The following is a 24654-nucleotide window of genomic DNA, read 5'->3' on the forward strand; positions in this document are numbered from 1 at the left end:
TTGTAGTTGAACTTTCTTTTGGGCCCCCAGCTCAGAAATAACAACATGGAAACTTATTATTAATTATAAAAGCTTAAATTAACCTGTTGTTATTAATCTGCATTCCACCACGTGGCTCGGTTGCCTCTCCTCTGTGCCATGTGTCTGACCTATGCAGTACCGCACTGGTGTCTCCACCTCTCTTCTCAGAGTCCTCTCTCTCCCCAAAAGTCTCGCCTAACCTCATTGTGCTTAACTATTGGCCATTCTGCTCTTTATTAAATCAATCAGAGGGCACCTTGGCAAAGACGCATCTTCACAGTGTAAATAAATATTCTGCAACATCAAGTCCTCCTCACCTCTGGTCTCCAGCCCTGTCCTGTCCTCTGGAATGTTCAGTGGTCAGTAGATTTCGTCTCAAAGTTCCTCTGTTCACACCTGCCTGGACTGTTTCCATGTTATCTTGTAGCTTGCTGTTGCTTGTTATCTGAGGGTTATAGTTTTCTAGATATGACATTTGTAGATGCTCGCTGCTTATCTAGAAACTCTCCTCCCTCCCTCTTTCTCTACCTTCCTTCCTCCTTCTCCCTCTTTCTTTCCTTCCTTCCTTCCTTCCTTCCTTCCTTCCTTCCTTCCTTCCTTCCTTCCTTTCTTTCTTTCTTTCTTTCTTTCTTTCTGTGTTGTTGTTGTTGAGACAGGGTCTCTATACGGTCCTGGCTATCCTAAAACTCACTATATAGACTAGGCTGGCCTCAACTTTACAGAGCTCCTCCTGCCTCTGCCTCCCGGGTGCTAGGGTTAAAGGTGTGCCACCACATCTGGCTTCCTCATTTGTTTGTTTATGAGGCAAGATCTTGCTGTCTAGTTCAGGCTGGCCTTAAATTCATAAAGTGCTCCTGCCTCAGCCTCCCTAGTGCTTTAAGTAAAGGCATGAGCCACTGAACCCAGCTTCTTTTTGCCTTTTCTGTACCCCCTGCCCCTTCATGTGTGGAAGAGTGTGAGCACCCTGAAGAGATCTGCCTTGCTACTTCCAGGAGTGCTGACAGCAGGGCCAACCTGTGTGGCTCCTTGAATCCTTTCCTGCCAGTGTCCTCTGTCCTCCCTGGTGCCCTTGCTCTGTCTGGTCATCTGCTCTTTGTTCGCTGCCCTGTGCCCTTTGCCTCTTGCTTCTGTGATAGAGTGCAGACTGCCAGTGGCCTCACAACCCTACACTGCTGAACGTTCAAGACATCCATCCTAGGAGGATCAGGACAGTCATTTTCTCGGCCAGCACGAGTACAGTTGGAACATCTTTCACACCAACAGTGGGAGATGGCAACTCATGGATCCTGCTCTGCAAGGCTGGCTTTGACCTCAGGGCGCTGATCGGTCCTGCCATATTGCCATGTGTGCTTGCATGAAACCTAGCCCATGTGTGGATATCCTTTCTCTTAGGTATTGCTGGAGGAAGCAAAGGACTTGCTTTCTGACTGGCTGGATTCTACAGGTGGCAGTGAGGTGACTGACAATTCTATTTTCTCCAAACTGCCCAAGTTCTGGGAAGAAGAGTTCCACAAAGACATGGAAGCCCTGAATGTGAGTGTCTTGGATTGCCTGGTCCTTGCTTTCTCAGGCCAAGCCCTGCTTTCCAAGTTCTGATTTTGGTAAAGCCACAAAGCCTGTGATCCACAGTGTCTTCATTTTGCAAGCTCGGTGAGTGGCTAAGTAAACATTGAACTTGAATGAGGGGTGAGGAGATGCTTCTCCTTGTTGAGTGGTCTCGTGTGTATTCCCATGCCTGGCACTTAGGGCTTCCTAGAAAAGAAGTCAGAAACCTGGAGTGGAAGCCAGCTGTGGTAACACACTCCTGTGTTCCCAGCACTCAGGAGGCAGATGCAGGAAGATCTCAAGTTCATGGCTAGTCTGAACTATGTTGTGTGATCCTGCCTCAAAAAATAAAAAGCCTTTAATCCCAGCACTTGGAAGGCAGAGGCAGATAGATTTCTGTGAAAGACCTGGTCTCCAAAAAGAAAAAAAGATAAGCAAGCAAATGGGGGATCAAGTGGGATGAAGGACTCTGAGAAGGCAGGACAAGTCCATGTCACAGTTTTCATGACTACCCAGAGGCCAATGCTTAGGTATCCTAAGCCTCCTCCGCCTGCTGGTCCAGACAGGGAAGGACAGGTCTTTCTGTCTTCCCTGTGTTTCCTTTCCTGCTGAAACATTTTTCTAGCCCTTACCTTTTATTTTGAAACAGAGTTTCGATGAGCTTTCCTTGTGGGTCTTGAACTTGTGATCCTCCTGCCATGGTCCCTCCAAGTAGTCGGAATGCTGTGTCTGTGCTGTTGATTCTGGCAGTCATGTGGTTTCCAGGGAGTGTACTCAGTGGAGGCTGAGGTCTTCAGACTGGTTGGGAGAAAGCGCTGAGACTCTGTCCCCACAGGTTCTCCCTCCTGATGTCCTGACCCGGGTCAGCGAGTATGTGCCAGAAATAGTGAACTTCGTCCAAAAGATTGTGGACAATGGTTATGGGTAAGCATGAGAAACCTCCCCTGCCAGGCCAGTCAGCTCCACGGGGAGAGAGAGTCTAGATGCGGGGCCACACCTCCCTCCTCAGCACAGCACCTGGCTAACTGCATTTCACTCCAGCTCTGCTGCAAGAACTTGGATTTCTATAAGGATGGTTCATGACATACACGGTACATGCCATTGTCACAAGCGTTTAACTGGGAAAATTGAGTCAGGAAGCTAGCTCCCAACAGCCTTTCTTTGAATGTTGGGAGGCCTGTGCTCAGGTGTCCTAAGGCTCCTCCCCCTGCAGGCCCCAGACTGGAAAGAAAGGTCTTTCTGTCTACCACATATCTCTTTTCCTGCTAAGTCAGTTAGGGTGGGGAACATCATGCTACTGAGCAATGAGAATCCTTAGTGGCCCAGTGGCCTCTCCTGGGTGTTACCAGGAAGACCTGGCCCTGTTTCTGCTTGAAAGCTTTTAGAGTTAGGGTTAAGTCATTGGGGCCAGAGTGGCGTGATAGTAAGCTTGGACACTGCAGGGCCCCTGGAAACATCGGTACTATTCAAACCCTTTGTGTGTGTCCTGTTACCTGGAAACATCGGTACTATTCAAACCCTTTGTGTGTGTCCTATTACCTGGCTGTGACTTTAGTGTAGACATTACCCAGCTCAGGGTTACTGCTACAGCATGCCCGACATGCTAGAAATGCTGACTGACATGTGTGGGAACTTGCCCACATTGCCAACATTAGGAGTTATAGACAAGACCCTGGTGCTGCAGGCAGTGCTAGGCACCCACTGCTGCACTACTGGACCTGGCCTCAGGTCACTTCTCTACTCGTTGGCTGCACGGGCTAGAGAAGAGAGGACTATTGACGGTGTGTGCTACAGAGCTACCTCCGAAGTGACAGTGCCACCTCACCCCATGTGACACATGGTTGCAGGGCAGCAGGAGACACTGGTCCAGCCAAGTGGCAAGCCTGGGTCAGAGAGGACACTCCTGTGCTAGAATATGCTAGAGACACATGGAGAGCCATGACAGGATCCCAAAGTAGAATACACACACACACACACACACACACAGAGAGAGAGAGAGAGAGAGAGAGAGAGAGAGAGAGAGAGAGAGAGAGAGAGAGAGAGAGAGAGAGAGAGAGGAGAAGGTAAGGTGTGTCATATCGGGTTGCGAGCTACAGTACACCAAGCAGAGGGTCTGTGTGGACATCCTGCCTGACACTGAGGCTGGCCATCTCTGCCTCAGGTGGCATCCCTGTTATTCCTACTCAGCCCTTGCAACTCTGGCTTCTGACCTTCTTGCAGAGGGCAGAGACTTAGTGGCCTTGGTCCTTGGCCCTTCCCTACCCTCCAGGCTTTCCCATCAGTGCTGTGGTGTGTCTGAGAGCACCTTTCCTCTTATTTCCAGCTATGCTTCGAATGGGTCAGTCTACTTTGACACAGCCAAGTTTGCTGCTAGTGAAAAGCACTCCTATGGGAAGCTGGTGCCTGAGGCCGTTGGGGACCAGAAAGCTCTTCAGGAAGGGGAAGGTAAGAGCTCCTGGAGCATGTGTGGAAGCAAAGCTAGGCTGCTCTTCCTCACTCACAGCCTACACCAGGTCTCTACCTCTGGGTCCTGGTGGGTGCCCATGTACACTTCACAGACACATGGAGAACAGGCTGCTTCCCCTAAAGGAGTCTAGGGGTTTTCTGCTCAAGATGGCGTCGCTTAAGAAACAGAAGTTAGCACTGCACTGAGAGTCCTGGCCCTTCAGCTGCTGTGGCAGGCACTTGTCAGAAAGGCCCTGGCCCTGGCCCTAAGTTATTCTGATGGGGCACCTGACACGGAGGCCTCAGGGCCTGCCCTACTGTGACAGAGTATATGACTTAGATGTGTGTGCAGTGATGTGTGTTAGGCGATCTTTTTTTTTTTAAGATTTATTTATTTTTACTTATTTATTATGTATACATACAGTGTTCTGCCTGCATGTATGCTTGCGTACCAGAAGAGGGCACCAGATCTTATTACAGATGGTTGTGTGCTGGGAATTGAACTCAGGACCTCTGGAAGAGCAGTCAGTGCTCCCAACCTCTGAGCCATGTTTAGCACCGTGTTTAGCGATCTTGTTTCAAGTGTTTTAAACATGGGTGTCAGCGTTTTCCTGGATCAGGCAGGATCACGTGACAACATTGTTCAGAAGTCTTTACCCACAGTGAAGCTAAGGACTGTCTCACAAAACCCAAGGCTGGGAAAGCACACCATTAAGATGAGGAGAAACTTTGATGCCAGATATATCTCCCACTGACCCCTTATTTCTAGAGGTTGAATTAGCCATAAAAATGTAGGCTTTGTATAGAAATATCAGCTGTGGGGCTCTATTCTAAAGAAATATCAGAATTTGAAAAAACAGAAAGTAAAAAAGTTAGAAAAAATCTGGGTGGTGGTGACGCATGCCTTAAATCCCAGCACACAGGAGGCAGATCTGTGAGTTTGCGGGCAGCCTGGCCTACAGAGTGAGTTCCAGGATAGCCAGAGCTGTTAGACAGAGAAACCCTGTCTCAAACCCTACCCCCCAAAAAAAATCAGAATTGAAAAGTTCAACAAACAAAACACAGAAACCTTGACAAGGGAGAAGCTAAGCCAGTTCAGCATTGATACTGGGCCTGGTGGTGAATAGGTATCGTGTTCGGTATTAAAGAGGTGGCTTTACAGTGATAAAGCTGAGAGGGCTCCAGGGCCGGACACCAACACAGCCTAGAGCAGCCTTACATCCTTTGCAGAAACACAGAGGCTGGGAGGCAATGGTTAACAGCGGAGCAAAATTTCAAATGTACTAACAGGCATGGCTGAAGGAATCAAATTGCATCTTTCCCTGTTTAAATTTTGTTTTTAATGTATTTAGTATTTGCTTACATGTATGTCTGAGCACCATGTGCTCCTGGTGCCTAAGAAGGTCAGAACACAGGGGTGTCAGACCCCCTGAAATTGAAATTACAGGTGGTTTTGGACTGCCATGTAGGTGCTGGGAACCAAACCCAGGTCCTCTCAGAGAGCAGCCAGTGCTCATAAACACTGAGCCGTCTCTCCAGCCTCTGGGATTTTTCCTTTTAAGCCCCCAGACCACAGGCCAGGTACAGAAGAAAGTTTGAGAGTAGTCCCAAACAATCCTTTTATTGTCCGACCAAGGTGCAAGTGTGCAGGCCTTCATGGTACAGGGATGGGAGACTGGCAAGCTACCTGAGGTTTCTACTCCTGAGTCCCTCAGAGGCACAGGAGGCAGGTGTAATGTTGGCCACCGAGCCTGTGTGGCTGTGAATAAGCCAAGAGAAAGGAATGAACCAGACAGTCAGGCAGAAAACTAGCAGAGAAGGGCAGTGCATGGAGAGCCAGCAGAGGAGCAAAGGTAAAGGCAGGTTAGTGGAGGACTTTGTAAGCTAGAAGCTGGCTCTCCACAGACAGAAACATGAAAGCCTGGCTGCCACCTAAAGTGCGAAAGAGGCCAGCTGAAAGAGCTGATGTGCAGCCTCAAGAACTGTGGTTCTGGCTGCTTCTTGCTGATAGGAATGGCAGGAAGAACTGGAGCCAGGCTGAGGTCTGTCCTGGGTGCCTCATGTATCAGCATTTCTCTTGAAAAGATTATTTTCATTCTGCAGATGAGCACACCAGATTGTCTCTGGGCCAGGAGGTGATGGCAAAGTCCTACCAAGTGTTCTGCGTTCAGTACATGTCCCACATCTGGAGCTGGTATTATAGGATGCCCTAGCAGTGCCTCCCTCTGCAACAGCTCAGGGGCATCAAGCCTGGGCACTCAGTTCCTGAAAGATGGAACTGCATTCAGATCCCAAGTTAGCAAGTGTCCTTCCTATTCCAGGGCTTCCAAAGGACTCCCTGGATACAAGGATCAGGAAGATGCTTGCAGTTCAGGGCCTAAATCTGGGGTGGAAAAAGGCATTCACTCTATCCATTCACCTAACATAGGCTTGTTCATCCGTGTTGGGGACTAAGTTCCCCTCTCCACAGCAGCTCTATCTACAGGTCCTTCATGTACTTGGTGACAGTGCTATCCTCTTGGCTCTCCAGCCATCTTTTACTTGTGTGTTGCTGTCCAAGTGCCTCTGGCTAATGGTTCCCTCCCACTACCCCATGGGGGTCTCAGAGGATCTGACTGGAAATGCACCCAGCAGGCACCGTGTTCACATGACTGAGGCGTTCACCTGGTGCTTTGAGAATGCAAGAGGGAGTGTCACCACTGACCTCTGCTTCCACAAAGTGGTGCACAGCAACTCAACCATGCCTTCGCGCTTCTGGAAACCAGCGTACTGGCAGCTATGTGTGTTGTTGACCCTGGGTGCACCAGTGAGCCGCACACCTTAGCTGCAGCCCAGAGTGCAATAACCTCTCCTATAGATATGGAGTTCAGAGCTGAAGAGGCAGGTGTATCTCTAGGACTGCCAAAGTAGCTGAGACCCTGGCCCAGAATCAGACTTAAGAGCTGATAAGTAGTGATTGCTGTTCATGTCTGTCATAAGTTAATTGGTTAACGAGAAAGATTGGCCATAGACACACAGAGTGACTATGAGGTAAGGTGCTGACACTCCTATAGGCACCTGTAAATGACCCTGCCCGCTTCTCTTAACCATTCACATTCACAGGTGACCTGAGCATCTCCGCTGACCGCCTCAGTGAGAAACGTTCTCCTAATGACTTTGCCCTGTGGAAGGCCTCCAAGCCAGGAGAGCCATCCTGGCCTTGCCCCTGGGGAAAGGTGAGTGAGCCACTGTTGGGATCAGGGACAGTGAGAAGTGGTGGTGTCACAGGCTGCTCTCATAGCTTTCTTAGTCCTCTAATAGGTAGCTCTGGCGATTGGGTGGGTACTGGGGCCAGACCAGCTGTCAGGGCAGCGAAGAGCTGCAGGCGCACAGATGCTGGGCCTCTGAGTTAGCGGCTTATCTTCTCAGGACTCGGTTTCCTGATCTCTAAGTGGGTGCAATCCAATTAGTTGCCTCAGGCTTCTGCTCTGGGTGTCTATGCATGTTAAGTTGATGTTGTTGGCATTGGAAATCCAGATGACTATGTGACAACCTTGTGACAAGTATTGTGTGTGTGACTATTTGCCACTTGTTGAGTGCTTGGGGATCTAGAAATAATTCCCAGGATTTAGCTAAGCCACAGCCACAGAGACTGACTTTGAACTGTATAAATAGATTCTCCTTTAGTTTGTCCTGTGAAGATCTGAAACCACTGCAGTGAGATTCAGAGGCTTAAAGGTCATTTCCTTGAGGAGTAAAGTCCTGGGCAGGTTTGGAGTGGTCAGCAAGGCCCTTTGTGTCTCTCTAGGGTCGTCCGGGATGGCACATAGAGTGCTCCGCTATGGCAGGCACACTCCTAGGAGCCTCAATGGACATTCATGGCGGAGGGTTTGACCTCCGCTTCCCCCACCATGACAATGAGCTGGCGCAGTCAGAGGTAGGTAAAAACAGGTTGCTGTGCTAAAAAGGGAGCCTGATATCCTTCCTGCTCTGCTGTTGAGACAGGAGCAGCACCCGAAGGAAGAGCCTCCTGATGAACTTGACTTCCATCTTGGGAACTGAGGGAGAGTTGTGTCCTAATCTTTTTTTTTTTTTTTTTTTTTTTTTGGTTTTTCCAGACAGGGTTTCTCTGTGGTTTTGGAGCCTGTCCTGGAACTAGCTCTTGTAGACCAGGCTGGTCTCAAACTCACAGAGATCCGCCTGCCTCTGCCTCCCGAGTGCTGGGATTAAAGGCGTGCGCCACCACTGCCCGGCTGTGTCCTAATCATTTTGTCTGAATCCCAGTGGTAACAGCTTGGCCTTCAGTAACAGTCAGGCTTAGAGTCAAACCGGTTGTATCCTGCTGTGTCCTGCTGGCATTGTCACCAGAGCGTTCCCTTCAAGCCCCTGGTGCCCCCCCACTTAGGAGAGGTGGCATCTACCTCATTCATGGTGCACACAGCAAAACACCATGCATTCATTGTCCAGAACCTTCTGACAGGTGAGGCCTCACTACAGCAGCTAAGCCTTCCTCCTGTCTCTTTGTACTCAGGCTTACTTTGAAAATGACTGCTGGGTCAGGTACTTTCTACACACGGGCCACCTGACGATAGCAGGCTGCAAGATGTCCAAGTCACTGAAAAACTTCATCACCATTAAAGATGCCTTAAAGAAACACTCAGGTAAGCAGAACTCCTGCAGAAACCCATGGTGCGGGCACCGGTAACTGCTCAGGAATAATGGCGGCCATATATCTGCTCCCCAGCTCGGCAGCTGCGGCTGGCGTTCCTCATGCACTCTTGGAAAGACACACTAGACTATTCCAGCAACACTATGGAGTCTGCACTTCAGTATGAAAAGTTCATGAACGTGAGTACTCGGTTCTTGCTGGAGGTGGAGGGCATTGTGAGTGGTGTGGGTCTTCTAATATAAGCCAGGGCACAGTGATGCCATTTGGTGCCCCTTCCTGGAACTGATAGCTGCAGAGTGAAGGCCATGTTCACATGTGGGACCTTTCATTCTGACTCAGGCTTCCTGCCCCGGGAGTTGTCATGTTTCTGTCCCAAGGAAGAAGTGTTCTATGTCTTTTGGACCTGTGTGCATTGTGCTGACAGATCCCCCCTCAAGTGACAACATGTCAGTAGAATGTCAAGTCTCGCTAGGTAGAAGGTTCTTCAAATGCCATTAACCTGACTTCTATAACTTTAGGAGTTTTTCTTAAATGTGAAAGACATCCTCCGAGCTCCTGTAGACATCACTGGCCAGTTTGAAAAATGGGAAGCTGAAGAAGTGGAGCTCAATAAGAAGTAAGTTGGAGCCTTTTTGTTGGGTGAGGGGAGTAGTGTGTGTGTATGTGTGTGTGTGTTCTGGGCCACCATTGAGGGTCTCTCTGCCATGGCTCGTCCTGTAGCTGGTGATGAGGCCAGCCCTGTTATGTGTCAGAAGTGCAGTGCCTGCTGATGGCAGTGATTCTGATTGTTGGGCTCGAGAACTGCTGCGGTGGAGTGTCAGGTTTGACCATTGCTTTCATTTTTCTTCCTTACTCAGCTTCTATGACAAGAAGACAGCAGTTCATGAAGCCCTGTGTGATAACATTGACACGCGCACTGCCATGGAAGAGATGCGGGCTTTGGTCAGTCAGTGCAACCTCTACATAGCAGCCAGGAAGGCTGAAAGGAGGAGGCCCAACCGGGCTCTGCTGGAGAACATTGCCATGTACCTCACCTGCATGCTGAAGGTGAGCCTGGCGACGGGCCCATGGGGGGACCTTAGCTACTGAGTGATGCTGGAAGCTGCCCAAGCTGCCTGACACCATCCTGGTCTGGGGCCTCTCTGAACTGTGGTTAAAGCCTCAGAGCCTTCTGTAGTCACAGCTGTTGGTTCCTGCTAAGCGAAGGCCAGTGATAGACTCTGAGCAAGTCTTATGCAGAGCAATTCTGGCTCCAGGCCACCATACCCTGAGACAGCACTCCCTCCCAGGCCAGAGGGAACTTCCCTGCCTTGCCCTTTTGTCCTTGTCATTAGTCTCTGGTGACTTTTAGCTGGAAGAGGGTCGGATCTGTAGCTCTGAGCCAGAGCACATTGTGAATGGATGCAGGTACCTTGGGATGCAGTTATAGGGCTTGATGCTGCTCTTTCCTGTTTCTCCTGCAAACAGTCGTGGGGACCCACCTGACTGCCTGTCCCCAGAGATGTCAGGACAGTTCTTGAGCTATTGGCCATAGGTGACACCTCACCTCTACATGTATCTTCTTTACCCTACAGTTTAAGTCCTATCTGTTTCTTCCCTCAGATCTTTGGGGCCATAGAGGAGGAGAGCCCCCTGGGTTTCCCAGTTGGTGGACCTGGAACCAACCTGAATGTAAGTAGAGTGTCCAAAAGAGTCCCCAAGTGGCCCACTGCTGCCCCCCTCTGACTCTCCCCTGTCTGAATACCTCGAGGCCACCTATCCTTTTTCACAGTAGTTCTCTGTATACATGTCTGCCTGTGTGTCTTTGTGTGAGAGAGGTCAGAGGTCAGCCGCAGAAGCCACCTGCCTTAGTTTTGGAGACCAGGTCTGTCATTGACCTGGAACTATTAGGCTAGACTGTTTTGCCATCAAGCTCCAGGTATTCACCTGTCTGCATCCTCGGCACTGGGATCATAAGCATGTCCCATCACCCTGGCTTTTTCATGTAGGTTGTGGGAATCAAGCTCAGGTCCTTATGCTTTCCCAGGAGCACTTTCCCAACAACTGTCTCCTCAGCCCTGCTCTGTTGAAGGAGCTGCGGGCTGTGTTCCTGCCGCCCCAGCTCCTGGTCGCCTGGCTAGCTTATGCCCCGAAATAACAACACACAAACTGTATTCTTTTAAACACTGCTTGGCCCATTAGCTCTAGCCCTTACTGGCTAATTCTCATATCCCAATCAACCCATCTCTAATAATTTGTGTAGCACCAGTCTTACCGGGAAAGATTCAGCATGTCTGACCTGGCGGCTTGCTTCATTGCGTCTGCCCCAAAGAGGAGAGGAAATGGCATCTGAGCTCACTTCCTCTTCCTCCCAGCATTCTGTTCTGTTTACTCCACCCACCTATGTTCTAATCTATGAGGGCCAAGCAGTTTCTTTATTTTTTAACCAATGACCTTCCTCCATCACTGCTCTAGAAATTCTAGGTCACCTTGAGGTTGTTTATAATCCTGTGTTATAGATGCTGTGCAGATGGTTACATTGTGTAGTTTGGGGAATGATGGTACATGTTCAGTACAAACACACAACTGTTTTTCCTCCGAGTATTCAACCTGAGAATGTGGAGTGTGGATGCTGTAATCAGTGGGCATATTCTGAAAGGTCATGTGATCGCATACCACAATGGTGTCTTGGGGGAATTCCCACTCTCCCTCTGCCACTCAGAACTGGGCAGAACCCCGTCCCAGGCTAGGTCCAGTTCTCATACCAGCCCAGAGCCCACCACATAGCCCAGGCCTCTGTTCCAGCAGCCAGTGCCAAGAAAATGGAAAGCCATGGTCCCATAGAGCGTCCATGTACCATTCTTAAGCATACAAGGAAGCCCCTGTTAGAGCAGACCCATGCCCACAGCTGGCTTCAGCATTTGCAGGTCTAATGGGCTGACAGACACACGTGTCAGGAATGGTCCTCTGCAAGCTGAGGACGGCTCATTTAAGATTCCCCTCCGCCTTCCTTCTGTGGAGTGTGCTCTTTAATTACAGAATTAAGACAGCGGATATAAATATTTAGATGGAGCATCTGCTGTGCTAATGCCAACAGTAGCTCAGTACACATGGCAAGACGAAGCTGTCTCAGTGCTGCTTCCTCCCGAAGAGCAGCCAAGTGGTCTCTCCTCCTCACAGGGCTGTCAACGCCGAGTCCCATGAAGGAAGAGGTCTATTAGTCTCAGAGTTAAGCTGTTTTTGGGGTGGTGGCTTCTGGACTTTGCTGATAGGAATCACTGCTGGAGGCTGGAGCTTTTTAGAAATTCATGCAAAGCTCCTCTGTCCTCTTAACAAATATGCTGCCAGCTTTCTTTTTTAATTGTGTATATCTGGGGGCGGGGTGTATGCATGATTACAGTGTCCTCAGAAGAGGTCATCAGAGTCCCTGGAGCTGGAGTTACAGGTGATAGTGATATAGGTGCTGGGAACTGGATCCTCTGCAAGGCCCTCACGTGTTGAGCCATCTCTCCAGCCTCACTCTTTTCCCTGAAAGCAGAAAACAAGACATAGCTCCCATGGAAATCATTCTGCCTCTGAACTTAGAAGTAGCTTTTAGTCTCCAGCAGTGCTGTGGTCCCTGGGAGGCATCTTAGGGTATGTCACATTATACATCCCAGATGGTCTCATTAGCCCCTGAAGTTGACTTATAGGAAACAGTAGCCACTAATGAATGTGGTAAGCCTGTGAGGCCATGCATCCTGTCCCATGGCTCCCATTGTGAAGATCAGGGGTGACTTCCAGGTTAAAAGTGCTGTGTGAGCCAGAGAGGCTGACTTGGGCCTAAACCTCTCCTACCCAGGTAGAAGCCAGGCAGCAGGATATCAGTCCCAGAACTATTGGAGACTCTCCTCTGCCAAGAGGCCCCTTTGGGTACAGGGAGCCAAGTTGGTGGTGTAGTGATTGGCCTATTTAAGCTGTTCAAGGCGGTTGGAGATAAGGTCTAATTCCACTCTAGAAGTCCAGAGCCGCTGCTGTAGTGAGACAGTTTCCCTCAGTCTGTTTGGTGGAAGGTCAGGCCTACTTAGGTCAGACTTCAGGTCTCTCCTTCCAGCCACTGTTTCTACCACTTTTGGTTCTTGAGCTGTTATGTAATTGAGACACAGGAAGACCCTGCTTAGAAGTCCCAGACCTTTTTGGTCCTAGAGATAGAGAAATACACTGAAAGATGGTTCTAGATTCAGATTCCTGATTGGGTCTTTCCAGGTGTGGCTCTAGGTCCCCTGGTTTTACCCTCAGTGTCATTGGAGGTAGTGGCCCTTTGTACGGCAATTAGTGTGTGTGTAAGTTAATAAGATGACTAGCCCTCAGCAGGCCCACAGGTGACCACAAATGGTCAGTGCATCCCAACAACCCATTGGAGATGGATAGGATAGGTCTGGCAACTGTGTCTGTCCTGAGAAAAACACACGTGTCAGCAATGGACAGAGTAGTGTCTGCTCAATGTATCCAGCTTGAAGCCCAAAGGTGCTTTTCTTTTTCTCCCTGGCTCACATCACCTTTATTAAGTACTAGGAACTGAGGTCAGTATTATGGTGGCTAGCTTCTTCAAGCTGTCCAAAAGGGCTATAGATAGGGTCTAACTCCGCTCTAGCACATATAACTCTCTTACCCCGACGTGACAAGGACTTGTGGGCTTCAGGACACAGGATACAGCGGCATGTAACCTGTGGCATATCCACTGAACTGCTAGGTATTCTTTTACAAATACAGCAACGGCTCTTGTGACTCAAAGTCATTCTTTCCACAGCTCGAGTCCACCATCATGCCCTACCTGCAGGTACTGTCGGAATTCAGAGAAGGCGTGCGGAAGATTGCCCGAGAGAAAAAAGGTGAGGCCCCATGCTGGGTACCTCGGCCTTGCTGCTCACCCTCTGCTGGGTTCCCTGGGATAACTGCCTTGTTCTTTAAGTGTGTATAGCTCCATGCCTAGCTGAACCTGTTTTATTGCACTGGCCCTTCAGGGCAGCATTGTACTAGGTCAGAGTTTCCTTTGACTTAGAACATCTCAGGCAGAACCGTTCCTTGGTCCTGAGGTCCAAGCGTCTGCATAGCTCTTGTTCTAAACAGAGGCAGGATAGAGGACTGTTCACAGCTAGCATGCACTTACCCTTTGGCTTACCTTGGGTCTCCTTTCTGTTCCCGGTGACCCATGAGTGACTTATTCTGCTGCAGTCTCAGGTTGCTTGGAAAAGCTCGTGCTGGGGGCAGAGCTAGAGTCTTTTCTCTACCCAGCCTGGTGCATGGTGGTGCCAGGCTGTCTGTGCACACCCATCCCTTCATCGCCAAAGTGAGGAGGTGTATGGTTTGAGAGACATAGGATTACTCAGGGTGCCAAGAGCCACACCATCATTTGTGCCAGGGATCTCCTGCTGCTGGCACCAGTATCCCTGGGAGGTACCCTGACTTGGAACCTTGTTCAACAAGGCAAGGGCGGTCTCTAACTCAAAAGAGCCTCTCCTGTGCAGTCCTCTAGTCGACTTCCATCCTGGCCCCAAACTCAGCAGCCAGATTCAAACCTAAACTTGCATGGCATTGGGGACCCCAGAAGCCTCGCTGTGTCCTCTGTGTCATGTAGGTGGCAGTACCAGGCTTCTCCCAGTAAGGGACTAGACTCAGGCAGGCTTATAATTTATCAAGGTGGATAGTGTGTAACAAAAGCAATCTTCAGATCAGCTCTCTGCATTCAGTGCAGCTCTCTTGTGCAGCTCCACCGCCCATCATCCTGTGTGTGCCCCTCACTGTCACACAGTGCTGCTGTGGCTGCGCAGACTGCCCCATTGCAGCCTGTCATGGAGCATGGCATCTTTGAGGTCTGTCTGTCCATGCCACAGCTGGCATCTGTTCTGTTCACTCTCAAGGCTCAGTGGATTGCTGGCTCCTGTCCATAGCTCTCACTTTCTCATTGTTCCTTGTTTGATAGTCGTTGTGAATGGTGCTGCCAAGGTCAGCACGCCAGGCACTCAATGGAAGTGGATTTCAGTTTTCTAGGCTTGCCCATGGAAGTGGGAGTATAGGGCACCTGGGTCCCTTATGGCAAGTATTAAGGAGATGCCAGCTTCTTTGTGGGGCCTGGGCTAAGTCATGCTCCTGACCAGCAGCACAGGTTCTGGCTTCCTACCTCCTACTTTCTGGATCAGTCTCTATCTCTACCTTTCTAGTTCTACCTTTCTCTCTTCCCCTTCCACTTAAAAAAACTTGCGCGTGCCTTTTCACATGTGTGTGGTGGCCAGAGGTCAAGTTTAGGAGCCATCCATAAACTTGTGATGTTGCATAAACATAAACTTAGATTTGAATATGAATCTCTGTGCTTATGTAGCAAGTACCTTCTACCCACTGAGCTGTTACTCCCCAGCCTCTCTGTCATTTTTAAAGCCAACTTGGAAGGGAGCACACAGACTGCAGATGTCCACATTTCTAAACAGTTCGCCTCTTAAGGAGATCCTGCAACAGGACTGGCAGCCTGATTGACCCATGCCCTGCACAGCTGTGAGGTTGTGACCTTGGGTGCATTTCCTTCAGGGAAAAGCAGATCTGTTGAGGCCAGAAGACCGTCTAGGATTAAAGCCTTAGGATTCTTGGTTCCTAAGTGCAAGGGTGATGTGGGAGTGATTTCTTTCTAATCTGTTGCTTTCATTGGTTAATTAATAAAGAAACTGCCTAGGCCCATTTGATAGGCCAACCCTTAGGTGAGTGGAGTAGACAGAACCGAATGCTGGGAGAAAAAAGCCGAGTCAGGCAGTTGCCATGATTCTCCCACTCCAGACAGACGCAGGTTAAGATCTTTCCTGGTAAGCCAGCTTGTGGTGCTACACAGAATATTAGAAATGGGTTAGATCAATATGTAAGAGCTAGCAAATAAGAGGCTGGACCTAATGGGCCAGGCAGTGTTTAAAAGAATACAATTTGTGTGTAATTATTTCGGGGCATAAGCTAGCCATGCAGGTGGCCGGGTGCCAGAAACGCAGCCTGCCGCTCCTTCAACACAAGGGGAATTGGAGTTTCAGCCTGAGCAGATTGGGAATCTGTGTGGTGTCTGCTGTGGACCATGGGGCTGACCTTACAAAGTCCAGTCCCTTCCTTGAGCTCTTGACCTTCCAGTATCTACCCTTTAACCCACCACAGAGAGGGTAATGCATCTGGTCACTGAAAGTCCTAGCCCAGCAGAGAAACTGACTCAGAGGCCAGGAATGTTTAAAGCCTTCAGTGGCCACACCCACAGTCCTCTGATTCCCACCTGCTCCCCTGCTCAGCTTCTCTGTCTCCTGCTCTTGGCTTTCAGTCTTTCCTGTTTGTTGTCGTTCAGCCTTGGGGCCATGTCTTGTGACTGAGCCAGGTCTGACCAGGCTCACCAAGCTCCCTGCTGAGCCAGATCCAGTGTCATCCATGTGCTTGTATGCGGGTTCCTTTTCCTGTCCATATCTGTGGTGGTCAGACTAGGCTGACATCTCTAAATGAGTCAGGCAGCAGCTAGAGAGACCCCAGCCTGGACAATGGACACCTGTCACTCCACTACAGTCTGATTTGGCAGGGCATTCAGAGCTGTAGGGGGGCTGGGTCTTCTCAAGTACCCAAGGAGCTCTCAGTCCTCAGACACATGCACAAAACTGCTGGGGTAGGCCCGGTGAGGTGACAATATTAGGGGAAGGAAGAGTCCTTCAGGACATCAGGATGACTCAAGGCAGAGACCTTGGATATGTGAAGCATTGGCCTGGAGTCCTGCATGAGGGGACATGGCCTCAGTACTGAGCCGGGCTAGTGATGACCAAAGTTATGGGGCTTTGTCATTGTGGGGCATCTCCCTGCTCAGCATCTATGGGAACAGTCCACAGAGTGTTTCAGACAGGTCCTGGCTCCCAGCACTGGGCTGCAATGTTAGAACAGCTCACTGTCCTTTTTGGACCCTGTGGGCTCACCATGAGAGTGGCTGTGGGACCTTGGACTTTGGTGGTGGTGGTGGTGGTGGTGGTGGTAGTGGTGGTGGTGGTGGTGGTGGTGGCGGCGGCGGCGGCATGGGTAGCCTCCTGTCTTCCCTATCCTCTCTCCAAATCTGGCAGCCAGTACTCACTTGCCAGCACTGGAGGAAGCATGGGTTTGGGGGCCTAGGCCTTCTGTAGTCTAAGGGAGTTGCTCTTTCTTGCCTACAGTCCTCGAGGTTCTTCAGCTCAGTGATGCTCTCCGGGATGACATCCTGCCTGAGCTTGGGGTGCGGTTTGAAGACCATGAAGGTGGGTGATTCCTTGAGCTGCTCCCTGTGGACAGGGCAAGCAGCTAGGTATTAGGTAGGTGGTCAGAAGGATGCTGGGAGGCATGTGGCACAGCAGTAGTCTAGAGGTACCAGGGCGTTGGAACTTTCATGTGTGGCCGAAGAAGAATCCTAGGCAGAGCAGGTGTCTTCGCAGATGTGTCCCTACCCCCTTACCTCCATCTCTTCCAGGAGGCCTAGCTCACTACTCATTATGGTGACATGTTCATTTCCACCAAGGACCGGGGCAGCCATTGCTCATTTTCTACTTGTAGCCTTCTCTCACACTTTTAGGGAGACAAGCTGTATTGTATGTACCCCAGTCTCACTGTGTACTTTCTGACTTTGTGGGCCTTTTACTACACAGGAATGTTGTTTTTTTTTTTTTCCTTCTAACCTTTTTTTTAGTGTTTTTTTTTTTTTTAAGTTTTTTTTTTTTTTTTTTTTTAGTTTTTCGAGACAGGGTTTCTCTGTAGCTTTGAAGCCTGTCCTGGAACTAGCTCTTGTAGACCAGGCTGACCTCAAACTCACAGAGATCCACCTGCCTCTGCTTCCCGAGTGCTGGGATCAATTTTTTAATATTCAACGAGTTGAACAGAGTAGGAACAAAGAGTTTTCCAGGCCCCTGTGCTTGTCTGAAGGTGCCTAACAGCAATGGCTGACTTGAACTCTCGGCACGTTTCCTTCCAAGGGTTTGCTCAGCACACCTAAGTGTCTCTTTTCCTGATAAGATGGGAAAAGATGGCAGAAGTGCACTGTTCTTACTACCATTTTCAGGCAGCATCTTACTGTGTAGCCCAGGTTAGGCTTGAATTCATGGCAGTCCCTTACTTCAGCCTCCCAAGTGCTGGAATTGCAGGGGTGAGCCACCACACCTGCTAAAATGTTGGGTTGAGTTTGATGACTCCAGACAGGCAAGGCCTTCCCATTTTATCCTGATTCTATGATTTTGCAACACTGGTATGGAATTACTGGGCCGTGGACAGTGCTAGACAGGCAGTCTACCCCTGATCTGATGCCCGGCCCTGTTTTGTTTTCTTTTTACCAATTCTCTTCACCTGGCATTGACTTTGCCTGTGTGAACCAGAAGGAAGGGTCCCAGGTCCCCATGCAGGAGTGGTATTGGGGCCTTGGCTAACAGGCTCTGGGGTAGAGCCTGGCAGGCGAGCAGGTCACAGTCCCTGGGTCTCAACTGACTTTCTGCTTTCAGGACTGCCAACAGTGGTGAAGTTGGTAGACAGAGACACGTTACTGAAAGAGAAGGAAGAGAAGAAAAGGGTTAGTAAAGCAAGTGATGGCGCTTGAGTTTGCTGAAAATGAAAACGCTAATGCTGTTTGGTTTTTATGTTGCTTTGAGAGTGGATGTTTGTGCTTTGGTTAAAATTCCTGGGGCATGGTGGCACACTCCTTTAATCCCAGCACTGAGGAGTCAGAGGCAGCAAATCTTCAAGGCCAGCCTAGTCTACAGAATGAGTTCCAGGATAGCCAGGGCCACACAGAGAAACCTTGTCTCGAAAAACAAAACAAACAAAAATATTCTGATCCTTATAAATATCATGAAGAAAAGTTAACTGGGTAGGCAGCTACTTCAGAAAGGGGGTCCTTTGGATGGGTGTGCCGGTCCATTTCTTTAATGCCAGCACCACTCAGGAGGCAGAGGCAGAGACGGGCATATCTCTGTGAATTTGAGACCAGTCGAGTTTACATAGTCTGTTCTAGACTACGTAGCATGACCTTGTCTCAACAAAATATAAAGGGTGGCAGTGGTCGAGTTAGCCTTTTATTTTATTGAATTTTATTGAAACGTGGTTTCACATTGCACAAGCTCAGGATTTAGCCAAGGCTGTCCTTGAACTTCTGATCCTCCTGCCATCCCAAGTGCTAGGATTACAGGGCTGCACCACAATTCCCATTACAAGTTACCTCTTGTTTTCGCTTGTTTGTGCTTAAATTTTCATTTGTTTATTTCTAGTGCGGTGTGAATATTTATGGGGGGAGGCAGTAGGCAGGGTGGCTCAGCCCTTGGTGCAGCTTTTCTCATGGCTGCTAGTATTGCCCAGCTCCTTCTGGTTTCTCTGGGTTATACATCCCAACCCTTGAGAAACAAAAGCATATTTCTTCCTATCTGTGTGTGCATATGTGTGAGTGTCTGCCACAGGTGCGCAGGTACCCACAGAGGCCAGAAATAGGCACTGGGTTCTAACATGGGTTCTAGGAATCATGCAAGAGCAGCGAGTGCTGTTCACTGCTGAGTCATCTTCCATTCCTTTTTTTTTTTTTAAAGTTCGATGTTATTCTCATTTATGTGCAAGTCTGTGTAAGTGTATGCCACATATTTATGAGTACCCGTGGAAGCCAGAACAAAGTGTCAGATCCCCATGAAGCTGCAGTTACAGGTAGTTGTGGCCTACCTAAAAGGGTGCTAGGAGCAAAGCTCTGGTCATTGGCAAGTGAGTTGACACTACAGGCCCCCATCCTCTTCTTGATGAACTTGATGCCCACTTGGCCTTGGAGGCTTTGATCACCATCAGGGCATGAAGTCACACCTGGATTATGGTCTGCATGAACTTGCTGTGTTCGGTGAGATGCCAGCTATGCCTCGACTTGCTGAAGTTCTTTGTCACATTGAGGAAGTCCACTCTGGGGCAGCTCAGAGTCATGGCTGCTGCCCTGCAGTGGCTGCCATGACAGGAAGGACAGTACTGCATGGAACAAGTGACGTTCTTAAAAGGGATTGCTCAGCTAAAATGAAGCTCATCGCTTAGGAAGTGTGTGTGTGCTACCTGGCTCTCACCTGGTGCCACGTGTCCTAGGTGCTGCCGTTTGCCCTACTCATTCTGTCTGCTTGTCCTCCAAGTGTCCCTCTTTCTGTCCCCACTCTCAGTGATGGGTGGGACCCTTGCATGTAAGGACTTGGGTGCCAAATGGGAGAAAGATCAGAAACATATCATGGTAAGTGTAGTGATGCACATCTGTAACCTCAGTAACCAGGAGACCGAGCCAGGGGGATTACCGTGAGTTGCAGGCTGCCTGAGCTATACAGCATGACACTGTTTCAAAAAAAAAAGACTCACTATCATTCATAATTCTGGATGCAATGAATGGGCACCTTGGGGTCATTGTGCTCCATGGACCAGGCACAGGCACCATCGCGTGGACACCAGCTTGGAGACAGGCTCAGGGCAGCTCTCCCTGCGACCTTTGAAAAAGGATCATAGCTGATAGTTGGGTGGCTGAGGGCTGACATACAAGGTTAAGGACAAGCACCATAGGTTAGGGCCTGGCAGGACAGCAGGGTGGGCTCATGTCTCAGTCGTGTGCTGCTTTCCTAGGCTGAAGAAGAGAAGAGGAGGAAGAAAGAAGAGGCGGCCAGGAAGAAACAGGAGCAAGAAGTAACTATTTCACTTGTTTGTTTGGGGTGCAGGATCTCCTGGGCAAAAATCACACCTTTACCCCTGCGGCTCAGTGCTCTGTGCCTTCTTTGGGCACAGACATCCCGAGGAGCCTCCCAGAGGGAGCTGGCCTCTGCCTCCACCTCTCAGTTGGTGCCCTGGCATCAGCAAAGGAAAGGTTACCCTTGGTGGGTTCCCAGTGCCAGTCCTGCCATCTGAGGATTGCTGTAGGCCCACAGGCCTCTGGATGCTTAGGTGGTCTTTTTGCTCCCTGCTATTGGTTGCCCCTCCCAGTCTTTCTGCTGGGCATATGTTGAGTTTAAGAGCTTGGAAGCCATGTGGTGGAAGTGGTACAGTAGGCAGCATGATGGTAGGCAAGCTTGTGTGACATGTATGTTTACATGTGTGTGTGTTGTGTGTTCTAGGCAGCTAAGCTGGCCAAGATGAAGATTCCACCCAGTGAAATGTTCCTGTCAGAAATCAACAAGTATTCCAAATTCGATGAAAATGTAAGACAACACCTCACTCTTCAAACTTTGGTCTCCCACGTCCTCCAAGATGGAGTCTAGGGACTTTCAGCCTTGGGCCAGTGGGCCTCCCGTTTGAGGGGAAGGCTGTGAGGGCAGCTAGGACCATGCAGCTCCTGTCAGGGCAAAGGCTAAGTGAGGCTCTCTCTGCTAGTTGTATGATGAGCTCTGGCACTGGAATATGACCCCAGGTCCAGTTTAAGGTGACAGAAAGGAATCTGTAGGTTCTGTGGGGACCCCCCAACTGCCCCAAGTGCAAGGTCATAACCCTACCTGCTCCCTGGAGGGTCTTAGTGTCCCTTCGGTGTCTCCCTGAAGACTCTTGGACTCATCATTACATAACTCTCCCTCGCCACCCCTCAGCTGAGACCTAGTGGGACTTTGCTCCTCACCCTAAGAAGAGTGCTCCAGACTTCCGCCGCTTTTCTGTAGTCTCATCTTCTAGAATCCTACTGCCAGATCAGGACTGAGGGTGACGACCAGACAGCCATACAGAGGAGTAGTGACACACACTGGTGATCCCAGCACTTTGGAGATGGAGGGAGGAGGATCTCAAGTTTGAAGGCAGTCCCTATCTTTTTGTTTTGTTTTGTTTGAGACCAGGTTTCTCTGTAGCCCTGGCTGGCTGTCCTGGCACTCACTCTATAATCTAGGCTGGCCTTGAATTCAGAGATCTGTCTGCCTCTGCCTCCTGAGTGCCCTGGTTAAAGGGATAAGCCACTGCTACACAGCCAGTTCCAATCTTGAGATATGTTCCACCTCAGAAGCACGTTAGATAAACAAGGGCCTGGATGCTGACCCTGAGTCTAAATACAGCCAAGTCAGAGAGAGAGGTGTTTTCTCTCAGCAGGGATGAGGCATGAATGGAAAAGGGAACTGATGGCATCTGTGTGGTCCTTGCAGGGTCTGCCTACCCACGACATTGAAGGCAAAGAGCTGAGCAAGGGGCAGGTCAAGAAGCTGAAGAAGGTCTTTGAAGCCCAGGAGAAACTGTACAAGGAGTATCTGCAGATGTTGCAGAATGGCAGCCTACAGTGATGCTACAGCAGCCCAGAATGGGTATACCTGCCAGCCTGGCCACCATGGACCGAGAGACACACCTACTCAGGCCCTGTGCCTTGGTCATGTTTACAGCTGTTCTCACACCTGAATCAGACAGAGTGGCAGCAGCTCTGGGACATTGATAATAAATTCTTCTGAACACTGAAGCCTGCTCTGCCCTCTCAACACTTAGAGATCTGGCCTGTGGGTGCCTGGTCAGCAGCTTACAACATAGGCCTCCTAGTCAATTGAGCCCCTTCAGCCAGCCTGCCCGAGGAATTTCCCTCACACTGGCGAGCTGGGCTAATCTCCACTGCGTTGGCACATTTGGTGATATTGGAGTAGGAAAAAGACTGAATCAGCCCAACAGATCCCCCTGAGCCTCAGACAAAGGCTGCTCAGTTGGCTTTCTGGCTCCAATGAACACACACTGCATGTTTCCCAGAGCAACTGACGGTGGCAGCAGGACAGATACCCTGTGGGATAGGGCTCTGGCAAGCTGCCTGGGACTGCTGTTATGACAGCAAGCCCAGATCAGCACCACTGGCTTGTGCGATAAGGGGTCTGTAGGTCCAGCCTCAAGTGTGTTTCCTCCCCACCTTTTCCCATCTGGTTGCTCACCCCTGCTAAGAATTAGCACCCATGCTGAATGTGTCTGGCCTTCTCTGATAAAAAAAAAAAAAAAAAAAAGAGTATGGACAGGCCGGGCGGTGGTGGCGCACGCCTTTAATCCCAGCACTCGGGAGGCAGAGGCAGGCAGATCTCCATGAGTTCGAGACCAGCCTGGTCTACAGAGCAAGTTCCAGGACAGGCTCCAAAGCCACAGAGAAACCCTGTCTCGAAAAACCAAAAAAAAAAAAAAAAAAAAAAAAAAGAGTATGGATAGCAGCCAGAACCTGAGTGGTACCTCTGGAGCTGTCCAGAGACACTGGGGGCAGATGTGGATTCCAGATGCCACAGAGCCCATGTGGCAAGTGTACTGATGAATTTATAAGTCTGCTGCCTCTTTGTCCTTGTGACAGACTTTTTTGAGAACTATCCTGGAGACACCTGTACCAGCCTGGGTACCATAGGCATGTGTTGTAGAGTATAGTGGGGTGAGTCTGCAGGAGGCCATACAGTCTGTCAGATAGTCATAATCAGATGGGGTACTCTGAGGTGTGCACCTTGTGTCTCTGTGGTCTCTCATGTATCTCAACTGGTGGCTGTCCTGAGAGAAAGGCACTGGGTGGCTTTTAGGATGGAGCCTCACAGGTCAGCACAGTCCCTCCTTTTGCTCTGTTTAGAAGCATCTCAGATTTACCCTTGTCACCATGAGGAGATAAGACAAGTTCCCAGAAAGGGTGGGGGCTGGAGAGACCACAGTGGCACAAGTCAGGCAGTTTCTAAGAAGAGGTTCACCGTGTCTCAGCTGCAGTAGTACAGAGGGGTGAATGAGCTGCAGCTTGGCTGTTGGCATCCATAGGTATTGCACACACAGGCAAGACCACTGAGCTACACCCCAGCTATGATCTAAGGCAAAGAAAGGAACAGCAGTGCATTATGACTGGACAGAGCAGGATGGAGGTACCAACACTGGGTCCCTCCAGGTGTTACAGATGGGGAAACTGGCAGAATGCAGCAGCAGGGCAGCCTAGACCTTAAGTGTTCTCCTCCAGCAGTGGGCACAGTCATGAAAAGTGGTCTGCCCACAAAGGAACAAGGGACAACCTAGTGACACATAGCTGGGTCTTAAGTACATTATGCTAAGGGAAAAAGTAGCAGATCTTCAAAAATCCCACATGGCTGATTCCCAAGTGGTTTTCTTTTCTTTTTTGGTTTTTTGAGACAGTTTCTCTGTAGCTCTTGTAGAGCAGGCCCTGCTGTGTGACATGCTATAGACCCAAGCACTCTTACCGCCAGTGTCTGTCACTGGCATTGATCTCGTGCGCTGCTCATGGAAGATGGAACATTTGGAAAGTGTGTGTGGGAAGGGTAAGTCTAATAGAACTGGTGTTGCTGGAAGATGAAACCCAGATACCCAGACATGTAGAGAAAGGGACACAGGAACACAGAGGCAGAGGCTTCCAGGGGGTGCCAGGCCGTGCCCCAACCCCAGTTCTACACAGCCAGTGAGAATGTGTTTTTGGTGCACAAGCTCCTGGTTTGTGATACTTCCTCACAGTGGCCACAAGAAACAGACGCCATTCTCCCCTGCTCTCTGTAGCAGAGAAAAAGAGGTATGAACTAATGTTTGATTTAACAAGCAGATCTCAGAAGTAATACGAAGAGCCAGCTAGTGTGTGGGAAAACATCCTGTAGTGTAACTGAGGCTGGGAAAACTCAGTATTTCAAAGTACCTAGTAGGGGGGGCTGGAGAGATGGCTCAGTGGTTAAGAGCATTGTCTGTTCTTCCAAAGGTCCTGAGTTCAATTCCCGGCAACCACATGGTGGCTCACAACCATCTGTAATGAGGTCTGGTGCTCTCTTCTGGCCTACAGGCATACACACAAACAGAATATTGTATACATAATAAATAAATAAATTTTAAAAAAAAGTACCTAGTAGGACTGGAGAGATGGTTCAGCAGGTAAGAGCATAGTTTGCTCCTCTAGAGGCCCTGGGTTAGTACCCAGCACCCACTTTGGGTGACTCACAGCCTCCTGTAACTCCAGTTCCAGGGACTCCAATGCCCTTGCCCTCCATGGGCACCTGTACACAGATGTACAAGCTCACACACAGGCACACACATAGATAAAGTCTTCAAAATAGCTGGGGGACAGGATTGTCTGT

At 49.7% G+C, this 24654-nt stretch overlaps 1 protein-coding gene across 4 annotated transcripts in view; it reads left to right on the forward strand.

The window, feature by feature from the left end:
- Cars1 (cysteinyl-tRNA synthetase 1) overlaps positions 1-22416 on the forward strand; it is a 51227-nt gene extending 28811 nt beyond the window's left edge. For 3 of the 4 annotated variants that reach the window (XM_057779561.1, XM_057779558.1, XM_057779560.1), the window contains 16 exons: positions 1414-1554; positions 2402-2490; positions 3890-4011; positions 7114-7226; positions 7799-7927; positions 8522-8651; positions 8735-8838; positions 9178-9275; positions 9517-9706; positions 10262-10330; positions 13428-13509; positions 16825-16905; positions 18133-18200; positions 20255-20314; positions 20740-20823; positions 21745-22412. In XM_057779561.1, coding sequence (XP_057635544.1) covers positions 1414-1554; positions 2402-2490; positions 3890-4011; positions 7114-7226; positions 7799-7927; positions 8522-8651; positions 8735-8838; positions 9178-9275; positions 9517-9706; positions 10262-10330; positions 13428-13509; positions 16825-16905; positions 18133-18200; positions 20255-20314; positions 20740-20823; positions 21745-21879 — 1695 coding nt within the window. In that variant the 3' untranslated portion in view covers positions 21880-22412. Of the gene's footprint in view, positions 1-1413; positions 1555-2401; positions 2491-3889; positions 4012-7113; positions 7227-7798; positions 7928-8521; positions 8652-8734; positions 8839-9177; positions 9276-9516; positions 9707-10261; positions 10331-13427; positions 13510-16824; positions 16906-18132; positions 18201-20254; positions 20315-20739; positions 20824-21744 lie in introns of all 4 variants that reach the window. The other variant, XM_057779559.1, reaches the window with a different exon arrangement.
- Positions 22417-24654: the final 2238 nt, after the last annotated feature.

Source organism: Chionomys nivalis, chromosome 8 (genome assembly GCF_950005125.1).
Source record: "Chionomys nivalis chromosome 8, mChiNiv1.1, whole genome shotgun sequence".
In the NCBI taxonomy this organism is placed as follows: domain Eukaryota; kingdom Metazoa; phylum Chordata; class Mammalia; order Rodentia; family Cricetidae; genus Chionomys; species Chionomys nivalis.